General features: G+C 30.5%; 1 protein-coding gene across 1 annotated transcript; it reads left to right on the forward strand.

Annotated features, from left to right (window-relative positions):
• The first annotated feature begins 992 nt into the window (after positions 1–992).
• On the forward strand, positions 993–18,623 carry LOC113375405 (lipopolysaccharide-induced tumor necrosis factor-alpha factor homolog). The gene is made up of 4 exons (XM_026615340.1): positions 993–1,161; positions 7,034–7,226; positions 16,763–16,941; positions 18,547–18,623. The coding sequence occupies exons 1-4, from the start codon at positions 993–995 to the stop codon at positions 18,621–18,623; spliced, it is 618 nt and encodes a 205-aa protein (XP_026471125.1).
• The last annotated feature ends 4,365 nt before the right edge of the window (positions 18,624–22,988 follow it).

Raw genomic sequence — 22,988 nt, forward strand, 5'->3', positions numbered from 1 at the left:
CGATTTTTATGGAACCTTTTTTGTCGCTATATATCATGGTCTTATAGAACTTGCTGAAATATTACGGCCTTACAAGTAGTTCAATTTTAAAAATTTATCAAAGTTTGAGAAAATGAGTTTTGAATTGACGTTTGTTAAAATTAAAATTAGACGATTTGCTTGGTATAACGATAGAGTACTTGGTTTTAATGAATATACTAAACCATTAAAATCCTATGGAAACTGGTTCAATTATAAAAATTGACGATTTTTAAAAAATTGCTTTTAGAAAATACTCTAAAAGTTAACGTGTTCGTTCGTTTTTAATTATGAGTAATAAATCCACTCGGAATACTTTTAATCACTCATACATTATTTTTATTAATTAAGTCGAAAATTTACACATTTCGGAAAGTTCATGTAACTTGCCTCAAGGCAAAATACCAATACCAACTAGTTCTTTTATTTTCTTCAGAACAATTACGGTATGGTTACGGTCATCAACTATCAACCCCGTATATACAGGTATTTATAATATCATGTTTTATCATTTATACATACATATATATATTAAACACAAATAAAATATAAAATTTAATATTATTGGAAAATAAATAATTAAAAATTGATATAGCAATATATACAGTGTGGGTGATGTGCTATTATTCATAAATATTAACACATTTGTACTATTATACATATATTATGTAATGCTGTAGATGTCCATAAGCAAAATGTATATATATATATATATATATATATATATATGTACTAATTAATTTATTGCAATCTGCTGAGGCCGTAAATAAAGTATGGCAATAAACAGAGCATAAGAAATAATGCCAGAACAAAAGAACAGACAAAAACTTGAAGGCGCGTCAATAAAATATTTTCACCTTGAAAACAAAAAATATCATCTGTCTAAAATAAACAACGTGACATAATGCGTAGCTTTAACAAATTCTAAAACGCGTGTTGGAACAAAAATATGCATACTAATTAATGTTGCAAGAATGAGTAACTCGACGGTATCGTCGACAAGAGGTGATCACGGAACCGAATCGGGCAGCCAGCCGCAAGTAGCGGTCTCCACCGAACAGATAAATATTCCGCTGCACGGCGGAGATCCAGAAAGCACCGATTGTAGTCTAAGCACTTTAACGAGCAACGAGGACATACGAGGTTCGATCAATGACTGAAAGTAAAATTGGTCAAATTATAGGGTAATTATTTGCAACCGAATGCCGTTGAGTTTATATTAACACTCAACGGATGCACCCCGTAGATTTACGTGTTTCCGTTGCAACGACCTAGGACGGGCCACGAAAATTTACATGTTTCCGTTGCAATGACCTAGGACGGGCCACGTAGATTTACGTGTTTTGCGTAAAGTTTTAGTATAACTCACTAAAAGGTTTTTAGTTTTTTATGCAAACTTTTATTTTTTCTTGATTCAATTACCTATAGTACATGTCATTGATATTGTAGTTACTATGATCTTAATCCGCGTTTATATCAATTCACTGAAAATTGCCCGGAAACTAGGTTAGGCAGAACAGATTCGATCTGTCCGTTAAGTGTTAAGGGAAATTAATATAATAAATCAATAATAATTCAAAATAAACTACCAATAGTTTGGAAGCTCAGATCGTATTATAAGTTAGTGGTGCATGGCATCGTGCCGTAAGGCTAATTGCTGTAAATTTTCAAATAAGTTTCAAAAGTTTTTAAAACGAAAAGCTGCGTAGAGACAAAAAGCTGCGTATTGGAAGTGCATGTGTCTACTGATCATTTTTGGCCGTAAAATGGATTTTATTTAACTTTTTTATTGGATGTTCGAAACCGCTAGTCCTGTCTTCCCAAAAATTTTATCAGTTCTTCATTTCGTCAATACAAATAAAATGTTTTTTAAATCAATCAAATCGGACGCTCCGTTACCTCAAAAACTGAATTACCACTTTTAGCACGTTTGGCAAAAACTGATCAGTACGTCACCCCGTTAATACGAATCGATTCAAATCGGTTCATCCGTGTTCTCGAAACCGCCGACAAAAATTTGTATCCGAACACACACACACACGCACGCACACACATACATTAAATTATTAGGAGATATAGCGCGTAGCGCATTTTTCGCAACATTAATTAATTTTTATAATTAAACTACTTCTCATAGGCCTATAATATTTTACGGGGTTCGGTTTGACTATCAATTCTATAACCATGCATAGTTTCATCAAAATCCAAGAAGAGTAAACCTGAGGGTTTCCATGTAAGGTATGCCAAAATGTTCAGAGCCTTAGAAATGTAAAGAAATATAAAATTTTCATTTTCGATTTTTTTGCGATTACTGTAACTTACCATACGGGAAGTAAATACTAATTTATGATTCTATAGGTATAGCAATGAATAGATTATATAAAGCCCGGTGCACACGACGCCAGTATTCCTTGTAATATGATTTCTATCGTAACAGGATTTCTAGCGAGCAAGAATTTTGCGCCAGATTTTCACTTATTTTATGATTAATATTAATTTCGTACATTTTCAAATAGATTATTATAAATATATACTGTGAATTTCACAATTTATATTTTATAGATCTAAAATACACTAATGCTTATAAGTGTACAAACAGAGAATTGTATGAATTGTAAACAAAAACATGTACGTATCGCATCTGATTAGAATTAAGTGAAATAATAATAATTAAAAGATAATAAAATGCTTCAGTTTAAGGGGCACAACTAGTGTGAAATTTTCAAACTGTAGTCGAATTTTCATATTTTTTCATATTTCGATAGGTTATACCTTTAAAAATAACATACCAAAATTTCAAATCGATATCTTAAATAGTTTTTGAGTCACAGCCATTTAAAGAGTATATAGTATATAGTATATAGTATAACGATCATTTTATCTTTAAACGCGTTTTTCTCGAAACAGCATTTTTCGAATTTGCTGCAGCGATTACTCAAAAACAAATGATCCGATCACTATCAATTTTTTTGTACATGCTTTATATATAGTTCTCGTAAAATAAACTATCGATTTTTTGATAGGATCAAAAATCGAATTTTGGCAGTCCAAAAACTTTTTTATAAAAAACGCCGCCATTTAATCAATTTTTGATTTCTGTTATCGTAGTTTATTTTACAGACAACATTATCTAGTTTAACGATTTTTTTTTTGGATTTGATCCACGTAGAAGGCCGGAATCACTGCAGCAGTGAAAGGCCTTTTTTGTGCCGTTGGAGATCGACGATAACTTAAAAGATATTTAGTTTTTTTCTTCAAAAATTTTGAGATGTGCTGATTAGTTTTTGGCAAAGGCAGGTCCAGCAATTACGGAGATAAAGAGCAATGAGTGCAGAAAATTTAAATCGAGTTTTTGAGAGAACGGAGCATCCGATTTGAATGATCTAAAAACATTCAACTAGTAATGATTGGGAGAAGTGGTAATTAGTTTTTGGCAAAGGCAGGCCCAGCCCATTTCGAAGATACAGAGCTAAATGAGCAAAAAATGGCAGTTTTTGAGAGAACTAAGCGTCCGATTTAAATGATTCAAAAAACTTTCTGCTTGTTTTACCGAAACAATTGATTTTGGAAAAAAAAATCTTGTTTCAAATTTTTTTTTTTCGAAAAAAAAAAAATTTTTGTATATCGAAAATAATTCAGATTTTTATTTTAATTCTGTTCTAATATACTTTAAACAAATAATTTTAACTTTCCAATTCAGTTTATATAATTCTTATAAATATTAGACAATGTTACAATATTTATAATAATCTATTTTAAAACATTTAATATTCCTCGATCATTTCGTTACGGTACGGGTAGTTCCAGCAATTTGCCTTAAGGCACGATGCCATACACCCAACTAATTTTTTTTTAATTTTGAGTATTTTTGCAAATTTCGAAATTTTTGAAATAAAACGATTTGAATTTTTTTGTAATTTTTTGGAAATTTTGAATTTTTTTGATATTTCAGATAAAATTACGAAAATTTGAAAAAAAATGCATATTTAAATTTTTTCGGAAATTTTAAAATTACTGAACTGCCTTTCCTAAACTAATCATTTATTCACGCCGCTATATACGAGTATACACAATAGCTATTTACAAAATAAAAACTAAACGCTTCCAAAATCGAAGTAAATGAATCAAGTACGCATTGATATTTTCGTGTCAAAATACAGCTTTCCTATTGGACACTGAAGGTATCGGCCACGAGATCGTTCATCTATCGCCGACATAGGACATGCTCTATTCGTAAAATACGGCAGGAATTTGCAAGGACTGAAGTTGTTATGAAATCAAATTCCGACGTTGTTAAGGCAACGGTTTTACTTAGAAATTATGATGAGTATACCGCCGTTGTGAATGCGTGAAATCTAGCAGGCCAGATCGCAAATTATGTCGCGCAAGATCGTAAATTATGGTTTATCATGTCGTTCCTAGGGTAACAAACAAACAAAAACTGTCCAGCATGAAAACTGGCGTCGTGTGCACCGGGCTTAACAGTAGATTTTTGAGAAAATAATTACTGCCAAGAAATCAAAAGTTCATTTAATAATGAGGTGATGCTAATAAACTTTCCGAACATGCATATATGTATTTTTAAGATCGTTAATGGTCGAATCGATGACCACAACCGAAGATACGACAAATGTCAAAATGTTAAAGGTTACGGTTAGTTAGTCATTTGATAATCTCTTGAGAACATGGAATTATGAAGACCAACGTCATTAATTAAACTAGGTGTAACTGGCATTCTCTAAACAGATTTAATTTGAACCTATTATTGCAAAACTGCAAAGATTAACAAAAAAACTGCTGCTTAGAGTCTATTGATTTTTGCTCACAGGATCTTTGCTACAAGAGCAGTAAAACTATACAACAATTACACTGGTTAAGTATAAAGTCGAATTCAAAATATACATTTAAATCCATTATCAAAGAAAAACAATCTATATTTAAAATATCTAAGACATAACAAAAGTGTCAAACGCGTCACAATTTTCGTACTTGCCTTAAAACCTTTGCAATTATCTTATTATCTATATATCCATCATTCCCTTTCTCTGTGCCCAGAATCATCTTCCAAAATAGAAAGGAACAACAATATGCAATTTGTTTACACAAGATAGCATCATACTTATATTTAGACAAAACATTATTCGCTAATCGAGCAAATAGAGAGAGACCAGATGGGGCACTAGTTGACATTTCGCCTAATGGCAAGTAACTTCCGATAAAAGATACAAAATAGAAAGTTAAATAGTAATGATATCATCCATTGTGATTTTATTGAAAAGTTAAAACTTAAATCGATGCCTATGAATTGCTTTTATTTAATCTTATTTTAACTTGTGAAAAGGCGGATCAATAAAGGGTTCGTAGCAAATTTATCAAAACTACTTTTCATTTACCTATTACTAAAACCAACTAATAATATTTGTTCATGTAACATAAGAAATAAATATTTCACACCTTTCCTTCACGGTTGTAATAAATGTATACATATACATTCATACATTTATTACACCGAATATAATAAACTTTTGTGCATTAACATAAATATTCAGACTTGTTTTTGTAATATTATGCGTACACAGATACATATTATACATACATATATATATATATATATATATATATATATATATATATATATATATGTGTGTACATCTATGAGCAGAACGTATCATATACAGTTTGGGAAATATTGGACATGACATTTAAATAACAATTATGTCATAAACAACATTATATCGTACGTATCGATTAACGATAAAGCTTACCACAAAGTAAAAGGATAACCAAAAAATAATTCAATGCCAAGAATAGCAAGAATTATGCGTTTCAAGTCAGTTGATATTTTGTACAAAATATTTATTTTATGAGAATTAAAAGTTACATGGTAAAAAATAATTATAACACATAATAGAAGACGTAATAAAAATCGAAAATACATAATTAAAATCATAATATTTTTACCTTGGGTTTTTATAGATTCGTTTAGATTGTCATTCCAGAATCCTATGAATTCAGGATATTATAAAAAGGTATAAAATTTTATCTATTGATGAAGTAGAATAAGCGTATAACAGGCGAAGTAACTACTCTTTCTATTTGGCAATATGTTCAAGAAATTGAAATTATTATTTAAAATAAAGTTTGATGAAAAGATTCACAAGATTCTATTTTATTCAGAAATAAAATAGGTAAAATGCCCTTTTATCCGATATATGGCAATACAAAATTGTAACAATTGCGTTCAATATATGTATTTTAATGATTGTTAGATTTACATAGGTCATTCAACAAGTACTTATTGTTAGCCTGCAATTAAAGAATATTGCCACGAAGACGTGGCAATTTATTTTTGAGCATAATCCCCTTCAAACTCGATATATTCGGCGCAGCGAGTTTTCTCGAGTGCTGAAAAATAGGCCGAAAAGTTGCGGTGAAGTTAAGTGCTTGTTGAATGAATTTCGTTAGGAAGTGAAGCTCCAATATATAACAATAATAAGCAAATACCTGGAGGGTACTAATATATTATGTACTTACACTTACCTAATGCCACATCTGACAGAAAATAACAATCATCTTTCGTTATGCAGAAGCTTTAGGGCGCAAGATTCCACCAAGAAATCACTTTGATCCCAACAAGCCCAATTTCTACAAACGAATATGTTAAAAAAATATTACTATTAAATTTATCAGCATTAAATGAATAAACTTAATAATAAAGTATACTAGTCTCTTGTATTTAAACATTTAGAATCCAAGAAATATGAGGGTTCAGTAAGAAAGCACATAAAAGCTCAAGCAACATCATAAAATTGTAACAATAACAATTATACAGCTAACTTAACTCAAGCGACTCATTGTATCATTCCTCTAATCGAAAGTCTCTTTAAGATCGGCAGGTTCAATTATTGGATAAATTCGTGTTCCGCTAAAAATTGAAAATTAATATTAATTATTAATGTGCCATTTAATAAATGAATATTGTAAAACGTAATATTGATATCAACAATATTTACAGATGTAAGTCATCACGTATTTGACGGGGTGGTCAGAAGCGTTTTGAGCAATGCCCACCATAGCTGTGAAGTCGATCGTATAGACTACAACTACCTCTGCTCAGCAGATAGAAGCCCAATCGACTCATTGAGGTCTCTAGGACCGCCGCCGCTGTCCGGAGCTCCTCCTTCCTACTCCACGGCTATACGAACACAGTAATATTTGATTATAATATAATAATTTTAATGGTATTTAAAATGCAAAATGATGAGGTTATCTACATACCCAAAAGTTATTCAGGAATCATTTATGCATCGAGTTCGACATCGGTCAGTAACCAATTTATATAGCGATCAATTATTACCTACCTAATCAACTCTTGACACCATCATCGAAAATTGAATATTTGTTGAATCTTTTTAATCAATTGATCCATTATATCAAAAACATTTTCGCCACTTATAGCACTTTTCCTCCGTATCTCCGAAGCGGCTGCACGATTCTTTCTCGTAAACAGGAACCCTAAAGTAGACAAAAAGCCAATATTGATCTTTTAAATTCTTTGGCTAAAGGTTCGGATGCACCTAAACAGATATAATGGTGGATAAATTGCTAGAATATGTATTACGAGTCTTCTATGTAAATCCTATACTCAGAAAAATTATTGAAAAAATATATCACATCTGGTAATCCAAATTGATCATTTTTAGATCTTTCCGATCGCATTTTCGAAATGGCTAACTGCGTCGAAATCATTGCGATCAAAAATATTTTTTTATTCTTTTTTCAAGACCTAATTTCCAACTTGTGCTATATAAATTAGATTAGCCGTTTTGCTCACACCGTAGTAGATGCATACCTGTACCACATACATACAATTTTTAGCACCTACTGTATGCCAAAATGATGAAAACACCTTAAAACATCAAGTTATTTAAAAAATGAAAAAAAATTAGCGGTTGCTATAACTTACCTTACGGAAAGCATACAAGGTGAAGAAATTAGAAGCATAGGTAGGACAATATAGTGTCGTCGGTTAAAAATTATAAAACTTTTTCCAAACATAAAAAACTGATTTATTTGGATTTATAATTATATTCTCAATATATATTTTCATAAATATTTATCGGCATACGTAGATATAAACATGCATACTAAGATGTAAATGGTAATTATGAGTAGAACTTCTCAACAAAAAAAGAAATCCATTTTCTTGCGTATAATTAAGGCTTTAATTACTATAGTTAGAATGATCCAATTTAGGTCAATTGTGCGCAGTTTTATTCTATAACTTGTTGCGATTCTGAAGGTTACCATTATGCCCCTCTCACAGAATCCTACATCCCTATTGGCAAAAAATTGAGACAGTCGATTTTTATAAGGGTTTCTTGAAGTGATTTTTTCGCTTGCAAAACTGTTCGCCATGGATAGAAACAGATGGTAATCGCTTTGTATCAAGTCCTAACTATAAGATCAATGCATAAAAACCTCCCAATCTAACTCCCAGAGCTTCTGGCGAGTCACTATCGTTGATGTGTGTTTCCAAGCGTGGTCCTGATCGAACACTATTCTCTTGTATACGCCAAAGTTAGCCGTTTCTTGGTGATTGCTTCCTTTAGACGATTCAATTGTTTACCGTAAAATTCCGAGTGAATAGTTTTGCCAAAGAATAGAATATTTAATTCCCTGCTAATCCCACTAAATCCCAATTTTGGGTTGGCCACCATATCTGCCCGCACACCGCGATTCGAACACGGCAGTTTTCCTTCACGTTGTCGCAAGAGATCCACTTTCCATCACCAGTCATCAACCGCTTCAAAAATGGGGTGATTTTCTTGCGATTCAGCAGCAATTCGCAGATGGAAATTCTGTCCAGTAGGTTTTCGTGTAGCACGCATACATCCAGCTTCTTCTTGTATCTAGCCTTATTCAAATAATGCGAAACGGTTTTTTGTACAGTCTTTAGCTCTTGGGCATTAGCAGATAAAAATCGACTTGATATGACGGTTGGACTCCATGATTTTATCGACATTTTCGACAATTGGCCATACAGTGCGCGTGCGACAATGCGTCAAAATTACCCGAATAAATCGACAAAACCAAAATTGCGCGTAATCGATTTTGCAGTATTAGGATCATTAAGACTATTCACATTTTTAGCCGTCTGGCTTGCATTTTTGCCTTTATCGAACAAAAAGATAAAAATATAGTGTATTTTCTCTTTATGCGCACTTAAACAAAACTGAGTCAATCTGTCAAAAAACGTTTTTTAGTACTAAATCTCATCTTTCTAACACCGCCTAGTAAAACCGAATCGGACTTATAAAACGCGAAACACAGATGACAACATTTTGAAATTTTGATCCAAAAATAATGAATGGATTTCTTTATTATTCATTCAATATTATACAACATAATTGACAGAGCTCTAGGGCTAAATAACACATAAAATAGTAAATTATGCAAGAAGGAGATATAAAATCAAACTAAAAATTAAATAAATAAATAAATAAAAATTAATAACAAATAAAAAAGATAAACAAATAAAATAGGAAAACAAATAGTAGCAATCGCTCCAATAAGCAATTGACTATGCGATACGATGAACACAATAAGATGAACAGATATTTATCTCTCGTATATTTATAAGTATTTTGGTAATTATATATATTTCATCCACATTTGAACATCGTCGAAACAATGTAAATATTTCTATGCAGGTTAGAAGCCGCTGGCTGATAGTAAAAATCATAAAAATTCAAAATACAGCACATATTATGATTAAATCTACAGTCAGCCAATAACAGGATGCGTTCTGTATAATGTCTCAATTTGCTGCCACGATTGACGTTGGCCAAGTGGATGCATGACGCCTAGTTCTAAAATAATTAACAACTTACTTGTTTTACATAAATGTGCTATTTGAATACTAATATAAAAAAAGTGTTTAAGTTGTTGCATTCCATTATTATTACGAACATAATTTATTATTACTTAGGTCTTATGTAATTGAAAACCAATATAATATGAGTAGAACTCACTCATTGAAAATTTCTGTTAAAGAAAAAGCATATTTATAATCGAAATACTTCTTGGGAATTCGTCTCAAAATCCCTGATAACACAAAATAAAATAAAATTATTTAAATGATTGATATATCAAATATTAATAACGTGTTTGTCCAGATTTTTTACCCTATTTCTTAGATTTAGAAAATAAAATCAATCACCATATATGTTGTTATCGTACAACAAATGTAAAATGATATCATAAATAATTTAAATAAAGTTGTAATACAAAAAGTTCAATATATATATTCTGTAACCCAACCTGCTACTCTGCTATATTAAATTGATTTCATCGAATAAAATACAAATCCGCTCACCTTCCTTTTTATACTAAATATCTGTCATCCCAGTGAAAAAGAGGTTAAGTCAATTTTCACTATTTTGCAAATCATGATTCTATTACTCGTGTAATATCACGTTTTTGAAATTAATTGTTTAAATTTTATATAAAGTGCTTCTTTAACTTGCGTTCCTGAAATCATCGACTTATATGCTCCAAATGAAAATTTCGTGTACTTTGAACACAAATAAAAGAATTGAACTTTCTTTCTGAATTTTGTATTATAACTTTCCCCGAAAATTTATCAGTCAAGTGGCAACTAAATTAGCAGGAAAACATTTGACAAATTGAAAGAGTGCATCAAATTTTATTTTTTCTATTCGTAAATCGTTATATCAATTCTGTTAATTTTTCTTAAAATATATTAGAAATATATTTACAAAACATCAAACGCTTCCAAACGCTCAATAATTTTAAATGCCACAGCTTAAATGTCCTACCCATTTTTACTTAAGAATTTTTGTATTTAGGTATGATAATAAATAAACTTGCACTTCATTTAGATTCACATTATAAGATTTGAATACTTAGAAATAAAACAAGTTTTTTAAACCTTGAACTTTAAGTGCAATTCAATATATTGCAAGCTGAACTATGACTTCTAAGCGAACCATCATTACTTTATTACGAATATATATATATATATATATATATATATATATATATATATCACATGTGTATAGATATATGTGTCTGTCTGTAATTCATACATATGTGAATAATATGTTGAATTATTATATAACACTATACGCATATACGTATATAATTATTCAATACTTTAATGAATATTATTATAACCACGTTTAACTTAAATTTCAATTTATGTCATACTCGTATTTGTGCCAAGAAATATCAAATATCTATTAATAAATCCGTAACTACTTTGTAGATCCTGCTCGGTAATTGCAATCATAATGATTATATTTAATTTGAGAAGAACAATTATTATTGTACATGATTATACATATATAGTAATTGATTATTGATAAAATGATAATATAATTAAAATGAAGACGAGCGTTCAAAAATAATCGTTCATCCAGTTCGTATACGGTATATGACGGTATACGTAAATGAAGACAAAACTAGCTGTAAGTGGAATTCTGTCTTAAGGCAATTAAGGCATCGTGCCTTAAGGCAAATTGCTGGAACTTCCCGTACCAAAAATTATTATTTTTTTTAAAAACGATTAACATTTTTGAAAAAAATTTACTTTAAAAAAATAAGATTTTTGAGAAACTATAAATTGGACAAAAAATTATTTTTTTTGAAAAAAAAATTTTTTTTTTTAAAAAATTCTTTTTCTTAATTTTTTTTTTTGAAAAACATTTTTTTTTCTTTATTTTGACATATTGTGGAAGATCTGAACTTTTTTTCAAAGCAATCGTTCTGCTTTAACTGCATAGGGACAAAATATAAAGCGCGTAAGCGCCGCGTCGCTGTCTAACGCATAAGCATTGGTATGGAACCCATAGGAATGTAACAAAATGTATACTTATTGTTAAAATCTCTATAAAATATCTGATAATTTAATGTGCATATGTCTAATGATCATTTTTGACCGCCAAATGGCTCATTTTTTTACTTTTTCCTCCATATCTCCGAAACCGCTAGACCTACCATCATGAAAATTTTATCGATTCTTCATCTTGTCAATACAAGTGAAATGTTTTTTGAATTATTCAAATCGAACGCTCCGTTCTCTTAAAAACTGAGTTACGGTTTTCGGCACTTTTTGCCCCGTATCTTCGGAACGGCTAGACCTGCCTTCGCCAAAAACTAATCAGCACGTCTCTTTATCAATACAAATTGAATGTTTTTTGAATTATTCAAATCGGTTGATCCGTGTTCCCGAAATCGTCGACGAAAATTTGTATCCGCACATACATACACACACGTACATACATACATACATACATACATACATACATACACACACACACACACACACACACACACATACATCCATTTTTTCTAAGGTATGCCAAAATATTCAGAAACCTCTGAAACGTAAAGATATATAAAAAATTTCATTTTTGATTTTTTTGCGATTACTATAACTTACCCTACGGGAAGTTAATAAATGAACTCAATAAAATTTGGCCCAATAAAATAATAGGTCAAGACATGAGATTATTCATTTCATTTCCTATATTTGCATTTTAATCTTTCATCTTTTGATTACCTCCAACAACTTTTGATTTACAAGGATACTTTTCTGTAATACAGATAAATGCACGCAATAAAAATGGTATTGTGTTAAGGCAAAGTGCTCCCATTTTATGAGCAAGTATAGATGAAAATACGACTTTTTGACCAAATTGATAAATATTGAAACATTTGTTTTGAATGCAGACTTTGAAATAAAAACTAGTGATACAAGTTCTCGTACCAAAAATTATTTTCTTTCAAAAAGCTTTAAATTTTTTTGAGCAGAATTTGAAATAAAAACTAGTGATACAACTTCTCGTATCAAAAATAATTTTCTTTAAAAAAGCTTTAAATTTTTTTGAGAATCTTGGAATTATTAAAAAAAATTAACTTCTTTAAAAATTTGAAATATTTTATTTTGAAATTTTTGAACTTTTTCAAAGCAATCGCGCTTCAAAACTAATTAGCACGTCTCCTTATCAATAGGAATCGAATGTTTTTTGAATTATTCAAATCGATTAATTCGTGTTGACGAAATCGTCGACAAAAATTTGTATTGGAACACACACACACATACATCCATTTTTTCCAAGGTATGCCAAAATGTTCAGAAACCTTTGAAACGTAAAATACGTAAAAAAAATTATTTTCGATTTTTTGCGATTACTATAACTTGCCTTACGGAAAGTTAAAAAATAATTTGTTAAGGGAGTATTCTATAGTGTAGAGGTATGAAATTGAAGTCATTTTTAAATTATCGTAAGATGACATTTTTTGCTATTATTATTTTTATAATTTATTTATCAACGTTACAAGAGTACAGAAAAAAGTAAAAAATAATAATTTTAAGAATTATCAGTTGTTAAAGTGGGGGTTCACAAAACATAATTGTGTCCACGATTGCAACCCCCCTACAAATCCGAAATGAAGAAAAAAAATTAATTTAGAATTATGTCGCAATGACATATACTAGAATTAGGTTTTAACCTTGTTTTTGACAAAATGGCAACTGTTTGAGAAAAAAGACCATTTTCTTGTCACCAGAGTTTCAATTTTTTTAAAAATAGTAAAAATTAAAATTTGGGAATGGGGCTGATATATGAGAGAGAAGGCTGTAGAAACGATTCTCCAAATATGTCACGTGACGTGATAAATCGTGGACATCGTTTAAAAACGCATTTAAAGTTTCGCAAAAGGAAGGAAACAGAGAAGATCATCATAGTCAAAAAGCTGTATCTCAAAAAAAATTAATTTAAAAAAAATACTCTCACACACATATTCTTTAATAGTTATGCTTTGAAAATATGAAGAACAAAAAAAATGATTTTTTGGAATTTCTACACAAGAATACCACCGTTTTTACGTTTTTCTAATTTGCAAAATTTCAATAGAAAATTAAAAACTTGAAAAAGTATTAAGTGCTTTGATCAATCAAAAAATCGTTTAAAAAGTTTGCGGCAGTAATATATAATAAGTAAAATTTGAAAATCATGCAGTAGTACAATAAAAAAAACTAGAATTCTCAATGAACAACATGTCGTCCAGGGATGACAACCTTAGCAAAAGGGTTAAAGAAATTGAAGAGAATATATGAAATTATATTTACATATACACACATTTAGAGTTTTATAATATATAATTTTTCAGACCTGTTATTCAGCAGCCATCGCCGCCGTTTATAGCGCCGGGCCCACCACCTAGCTATGCGGTAACACATGGCCTATATATGGATTTACCAATTGCGATATTACATTCGAATAGTAAGTGATTTATCTAAAATATCTGACTAATATATAAGTCTATCGTCCTTTCGTGGATCAACTCCACTTTTGGAATAACTTTGTTTAGGCATCAAAGCACTTGTTAAAATCAGGTCTTTTCATGTTTATATAAACATTACTGAGTAAAATATGAAGACTGTGTTACAAAACTCAAAATATTAATATATTCATACAACACAGCAACAACACAGCTTTTAAGCACCCTCTTAATTTTATTGAAACTTATTCAAAGTAGGGAAATAAGAGCTGATTGTGAGTCATTTAAAATGAAAATTGTATAGCAGGTCCATTCACTAATTGCTTAACGACTCGTACTCTTCCAAAATTGAGCAGGTAGTTCGCAAAAGTTTAACATAGATAAGCTATTGTCATATATTCAAGATTGAATAGTGACAATAATAATATAGAGAATAAAATGGACTGACTAAAATTGATTACACGTGTCAAACACGCTCATTACAAGAACAGATCAAACTCCAAATAAAGGCGACGAACAAAACTTCATATTTATATTGCTAATAAAACAAATGGTCTAATTAGTCAAAATTAATATTTTACAACAGAACCCTCAAAAAGCATTTTTAAGTTAAAGCATTAGTTGCAAAAATGTAAATTAAAATACGCGAGTTCAGTCAGGATACTAAATTTATTTAACCCTTTCGTTACGGAAGTGCTTTCCGCAGGAGTGTCGTTGCTGTACGGGAACAGCGTGGCACTCAGTTGCACTACTTAACGGACAGGTAATATCAATGAAAATGTGTTAAAAATCCAAAATCGCGCTTCTAATAATCTAGAAATTACAATAACAGACTAGAATTCTCAATACTCAGCGGTAAATCTTGAAGTAAAGGCAAACACGACATGTGGTCCAAGAACGTCATCCGTAGCAAAAGGGTTAAATCTACTGTTTACTACCACTTAAAACCTTTGGTTAATCGTTCTTTTTTATCCATTGCTTCTATAAAATGGTTCCGGTCTACGTCAAGACCGCCTGTCTTTTATTTACGGTATCGACGCAGACCAAAACATATTGACAAATAAGCTTAATTTATAGTTGCTTTAGATTTTTTTATTTGGTACTACTTTTCAAATCGACATAAGGGGTTAGGGGTACTTGGAATTTTTGAAAAATCGATTTTTATTTTTTGCATTTTCATTTAGTGCATTATCTTGAAAATGTTCTCTGAAAATTTCAAGTTGATCCAATGAATACTTTTTGAGTTATTGGACTCTTACCAGCGCGCTGATGCAAGTGGAGAGCTCGATACTTATACTCAAGATTATTTTCCCTCGCCTCCTGATGTTTTAGAAGCTTTTAAACCGATGTACGACGATCTCAGCAATGATAATTTACTTTCAAGATGTGTTAGTTCAAGATTTTAAATCCATTATCAGAAAAAATTAAAAACTTCAACCAACTAGTGTAAAAAATACGCCTAAAAATCGTGAATACTAGTTCTACTATCGTACAAATTGCTAATACGTATAAATATCGTACAAATACATAATCATTATTATTGATTGTGGGTATAATTCCCATTGGTATGCTGAAAAATTGGATGCTGCACGTGTAAAAGTGGCAGATCAGCGCGCCAACGCGACCACTCGGGAGGCCAGAATGCTTCGTAGGCAACAGCAAAGGGAAATTTTGGAAACTTGCACAAAAACTGATGAACTATTATATGGCCCAGAAATAGATGACTCGGTTTAAGTAATTCAATAATTCGAATTTCTGTACGTAAATCCAATGTGAAACTTTAAACACGTTTTTTTCTCAAAACTATGTTTTTTGAACCGGTGACCACTGTAAATCAAAAACCGCTTAGTAAATTTCAATGAAATTTATACTGCTTTTAGAATGCATAATAAACTCGGGCCTGACCAAAGGATTTTTATTTTTTCAAAAATTTTAATTTTTTAGGACCAATTAACTGTTGATTTTGTACCCAAAAATCTAGAAATTTTATTTTTAATGCTGCCATTTTGTTAGTTTTTGCAGAAAAAGAAAACCTTCCATCAGGCCCAGGATTATCTATTTACAAAACTATTTTTTTTATTTGATTGATTTTAGATGAATCTCTAAGGAGTTATGATGGTCACCGCCAGGACCGTTTTTTGAAACAGGGTCAACAAAAACAGCTATAACTTTGGGAATATTAATTTTTTTTTCTGAATATATGGTAACTTCAAGTCAAAGCATTGTATAATGATGCCGTATTAATATTTTTGTAAAAAAAATCGTTTAATAATAAAAAAACAATACTGAAAATTCTCATTTTTTCGTACCTCCAAGTACCCCTAACCCTATAACTCATTGAAATATATATCAACACCTAATTTACATATATATATATATATATATATATATATATATATATATATATGTATGTACATAAAAACATAATCAATAGGCATTTATTAGGTAGTTCAAATGCAACACATTGGAGTCCGCGACCTCTTCCCGTTGTGTGTCCGCGGTGCGCGGCGTTGGTTGTGACCGATACCAGATCACGCCAGGCGATGATAACGCACCTATGCGCGCTAACTTTGTGCCTTTGCGGATGTTGGCCCTGCTGTTTACTGCCATATTGTGAGTTCATCCATACAAAATCTCATTATCAGTCACAAAATTATTAATTATTTTCTAAGACAGTTAAGTTATTTACAGTTATTAAGTCGAAGCGTTTATTTGGAATTACAAACTCGTTTACTTTAGAATTTAAATCCGCGTAATAGAGTCTTACTTAAACGGCCGAATTATTTACTGTTTGAATGCAATTAATAGTCAATTCAATCAAGATTCTGATGTGGTAAGTTGAAATCAGCGCAGTTAATCTTTAAGACATATTTTTATATTTTTGTATTTGCAACTGAGATTGTTTGAATAAAACATAAATAATAGAATGAACTTTTGCCGCAAAAGACTTTCAAATAATATCTCATTCGTGGTAATAGATATGGAGATAAACAACCTGCAACCAGTTGCAAGGTGTGACAGTGATGACAGATAGTTCATTAAAAATAAAGGTTTACAACTATAAAATGAGATGCATTTTGAACTGGGTATATTTTATTTGTTTAAATATTTCCAACACCTCTTTAACTCTTATTTTGCAAGCTTTGCATCACAAACAAACCATGAAATATATTGATACGTGTGTAGGTTCTAAGTACTTTCAGATACATTATTTGACAAGAGGTTTCGCATCATGTCATCTATACTGACTCTTGTCAGGGCGAGCCGTTAGATACTTTTAACAATAAGCACTATTTTATTTAGGCGTAGTACGGATAAAGTCAAAGTCGCATCCACTACTAAATACCGCAGATGCACGGACTTTTAATCCGACAGGCGGTTAGAGATTGCGCAAGACATCTTGCGACGAGATACCGGTAATATCGCCCATCCTTATCGCGTCTCCTTGGCCTTTATGTTAAACAAAATTCATATAAGATCTGCTGGATCATTTGCACAAAATATAATTATATTATAGTAGATGATGTATTACTAAATGCTTAATATCCCCAAATAAAAATAGAGTTTATCTTCTTAAAATGATTCGACTTCGACATCATAATGGTTCATGCGTCCGTTTTATATGATCCTTACCTACATTCGCAACAGAATAAACCAAAACTCTCGCAATTTTACAGTGGCATATGTTTCCAAAATAACCGAACAATTATTTTCGAAAATGAGTTTTCAAGAATTTGTTGCATTTTTAACGCGCTATTTTGTTTCATAGTAGGAGAGAATGGGTACGGTTGTGACACTTCTGGGAGAAAAGTAAATTAAATGGTAACTGGAACATTTGCCCAAGTAGAAATACTGAAATACTGTCCTTAAATACGATGTCATAAAATCGAATCGGTCTCCCCTAAAGGCGCCTGCCAAATCTTAGTGTGCTTTAATAAATTCTTCACCCGTCAATATATAAATTCACGATTATGGTAGCAAGTTTTAATTTTATATAAGATCGTCGTTTGTAGTCGTGTTAAATGTAAACGACATCTCTCATTGACGATATACTGAAAAACAGATTATGCAATTAATAAGCGACCCTCTGAATTGCCTCAGAACAAAACCGAAAAAAGTGAATTATTAAAGAAATCAAAATTCGATTAAGTTTTGAAGTGAATTTAAATATTCGATGACCTAACACAAAAATAAATTTATATTTTTTTTTATTTCCAGGTATGGATTCGTGCAAAAATACTTATCATACATGTCCTGCTTGTCAACATTATTTGGGAACTTATACGCCATGGTAGCACGTATTTTGGATTTATCTGTTTAATTTTTTATTGTCTAATGTCAATGCATAAACAAAATGAATTTAACAAAGAAATTAAGAAAATAAATAAAATTATATCATATTAAAAATTCGTAGTTTCATTTTGTCATAAATTAGGATTTTCGTACTCTTTTATTTAGAATTGAAACGAACAAATATTTTTTTATACATGTAAAATGTAAATATATTTTTTAACCGTTTTTCGTCTCTTGATTTTTAATGTAAACATTGTAAATAAAAAAAATAGTTTTTGATTAGAATTATTTGTATAATATTAAAAACGATAACATCCATTACAAAATAAAAGAATGCATACGTCATCAAAAAATAAAAGCGTAAAATTTAATGAACGAGAATTTGGTGCAAGTTCGTCAAAAGCAGACGTATATTACAGTGAGCAAGTAGTACAACGGGTAAGTAATTACAATTTAATTTTAATTTCCAATATTTTGACTCCAACAAAAAAAATAATTCACTGATTTAAAAAGGATGAAATTCGCTATTTCAAATTTCAAGAAGAAATTAATAAAACTCGCGAACGTCGAAGAACAATTTCATTCAAGAACGAAGTCTTTTCGAATCTGAGAAGGTATTCGTTCGATTTATATATTTGTGAATGCAATAAATAATTTCTAACAATTTAAATATTTAATAACTATTATGAATAAGACCAAATCTGACAGAATAGGCTGGTGAGCAGTTTTCAATAATCAAAGGTTAGGATTGAAGCTAATATTTACGTGAACAACAAAATAACACACTTACAAGACAATAACAAAACATTGGCATTTAAACATTTCGACGCTAAGTTAAATCAACTTATGATTCAAATGTTAATTTGAACAGTTGAATTTGATAAATTAACCCTTATTTGAACTTTTTTACACGCAAGCATTACTATAGACAGTTTAAAAAACGTAAAAAATTTACGCAATATCCAGTTGACAGAAAAAAGTGCAAATTAATCCTAGATGGTACTACTTAAGTACAGAATTGTCCAAACTGGCAATTATCACAAATTAAGAATAAGGAGAAAAATGCATTTTGTAAATCTCATTAACATATCTCGAATTGAATAATAAATATATTTAAAATGTCAAAAAATGATGTTTAATTGCAATATTTTATCCGCAAGTGAAGATGCAGGCATATACTGCAAGCAGGTATTAACTAATACTTTAAAATTTTCATAAATTGTGAAATGTGAAGGGTAAATTACAATACTAAGCGACATTCCTAGCCGCTGCAAATTTTATTGCACGGGATTTATCATAAGATATCGTACGGCACAAAAAGAACAAATGTACAAAATTGCGCCTTGCCTATTTTCAAAGAACATGATTTTTTTAACTTGCTGCTGTAAATATAATATATTACACATATGCACAATGTATGTACTATATGTATAAATTTAATTCTGGGGAGCAGCAAATCACTTCGCAGCCCTTGAGAAACAGCCAGTTCTATGAAGAAGAAGAGGAAAATGAATTAAATGAAACAAGCAACGAATTGGTGGAAAAATATAGAAACCATAGTAACTCAGGCGGCTTAGGACCATTTTCTCGAAAACTCAATTGCCCTCTGTGCGGAGCTGACACACATACGGTCGTAGAAGAAGTGCCCAGCTGTAAAACCCATTGCTTAGCAGCAATATTATGCATTACTTGGTAATTTCGTAATGAATTTGCTTAATACTTTATTCATTATACATGAGTTGAATGCTGCAATTATATACATTATAATCTCTAAATATGTTATAATTTTTAATAATTAATAAGTATTATTAGCATCCGGTAGAGTAAGTTAAGTAAACGCAGAAAAATGGAAAATGAAAATGTTTGCATATCTTTACGTTTCAAAAGTTTCTGAACGTTTTGGCATACCTTATAATTAGAAGAAGAAAAAATATGCATGTGTGCGCGTTTTATTTTAACAAATTTTCGTTCACGATTTGTGGCGCACTGATCAACAGACTTGAATGATTTAAAAAATATTTTACTGGAATTAATATTTTATTACATTTTTGCGAATGCAGGTCTAGCGGTTTTGGAGTGGCAAACATTGACATTTTTCAAACAAATATGATCTTTGCAGATTATTATTGATTTATATACAAGAAGAATTATTGGTAGATAGGTAGAGAATGTAGACAAGTGAACAGCTAGAAAAGTAGAAAAGTAGAAAAAAAGAAACGCAGACGGAGGTAAGCAGGTTAGGAGTTGTAACTTGTAGGCAGATATACAGTTACATAACAGGCAATCATCTAAAAAAGTAGAATAGGAGACATGTATACAGATAAACAGACTGATAAACTGGTGAACAAGTAGGCAAGTAAACAGGTGAATAGGTAAACAAGTGGACTATACAGATAGATCATATAAATATAAAAAAATATTATTGAATAAATAGATTATTTACACATACCGGAAAGTTTATGCAACTTGCCCCAAGGCGACGTGCCACATACACCTAGAATTTGGGCACATAGATAGCATAATAAAAATATATGTAGAAGTACAAAAATATAGATATTTACTTTAAACATTATTTGAGAAATTGTGGCTAAAAAATAGCTGCAAAATTTCGATAATTTTATTCATAGATAAATAATTTAAAATTATTTTTTTTTTGGAAAATTTTGTCTAAATTTCTATTAAAAAATTTATCAAACCGTACAATTTAATTTAATCATTCGTCAGATATACATAAATAGAACAAATAGAATGTCAAGAAAGATAAAATTTCAGAATATATTGTTTTTTATGTCAAAATGCTTAATAGAATTAATCTGATATGAATCTTTCTTCCTGTACTTTTTGTAACTTGTTGCTGACTACATAAAAACTTGATTCACAAGCCATATATTCACCCATAAAATTTTGCAGTTTTTCCACCAAAACGTCACTAATTATTGCTTTCATTACTAAGCATTTGATTTAAAAATGGTTTTACATATAGTTCTTCCACATTTAAATAATTTTATAGTAAAAATTCACTTACCTTACTTGGTACATAAAATTTAAGTGTTACTTCTTTTAGAAGAAGGCAATACATGTTTCTTGCAACCGGTGTCTTCCACTTTCTGAAATATAGTTGTGTTATTTATTTTTAAGTTAATCCAATTAAAATTATTGCTTAGATATATTTGTCTACATGATTGTGCATTATGCTTAACTTAAATTAGGTTAAATTTTTTTCATGTATGCTTACCTATACTAAGTTTTATACATAGTAATTTTTTAAGTATCCAACCAAGGCTCTCGCTATTTTGAAGGCCAGTATATTTTTCTGATCACCATAAATATCTAGATATAAAATGGTAATATGCTCGAACTGCAACGCTGTAAGAACAAAATATAATGAGTAAAAATATTTCTTTGTGACATGTTACGACTAGATCAAATCAGTAACTATGCATACCTTAAAGACAGCAGCTTACAAATATTATTGACTGTATCAGATTACACTACACCAACAAGTTTACTACTTCGCATGAGAGATGCCTATAACTTGGAATATGGTTCAGCAAAGCTTGTATAAAAACAAAATATATAATATTTAGATGTGAATAAGAAAAATGTAATCTTGAGATCTTTATTAATAAAACGCAAGTCTTCATACCACAAGCTATTATCAATATTTACTAAACTTCAAAATAACTTATTAGGCATCTTCCTAATGAATATGTTTATATACAGGATATAAATGAATTTTGGTTTTTAATAAATATTTCCATATATACAGAATTTGTCGAGACCCACGATAACGATGAGCCTTATGGTTGCTCGTCGCTCTTGCAAAGCAAATTTATATAGGTGTTCTGGTGCCGGCAGCGCGTGTACTAGCTTAAGTTTTTCCAACTTTTGACCACAAAGTTCCACTAGATTTACATTGAAATTTTGAATAACACATAAAAAATGTACAGGCTTTCGAATGATGTTAATTTAAAAGTAGTCCAAAGAGCCGCACTGATAGGAAATGAAAAATTATTTTTACCTTTTCATACACTAACAAATATTTTTTCGCAATATTTGATATGAACAGCATAGACAAGATCAATGTGAAGAGAATGACATTAACATTTTTTCGATATCTTTTATATTTCCGTCAAAAACTGAGTTTGAAAAAAGGGGGCCACTTTCACATGTTTTCACTGATATCTCAGCCAAATGATGAGATAGGGAGGAAATTGGTGTATTGTATTTTTTTTAAAAGACCTATAAAATGGCACCAATAAAAACCATTTAAATACCAAAGTGAGGCTGATTTTGTATGGAAACACAAACATACCCTTTGGGCGATTATAACTAATGATGGACGCATATGATTTTGTCTAAACTTT

The sequence above is a fragment of the Ctenocephalides felis genome, unplaced genomic scaffold, assembly GCF_003426905.1.
Source record: "Ctenocephalides felis isolate EL2017-DRISC unplaced genomic scaffold, ASM342690v1 CF-g0.4_SCAFFOLD_01886, whole genome shotgun sequence".
NCBI classification, from domain to species: domain Eukaryota; kingdom Metazoa; phylum Arthropoda; class Insecta; order Siphonaptera; family Pulicidae; genus Ctenocephalides; species Ctenocephalides felis.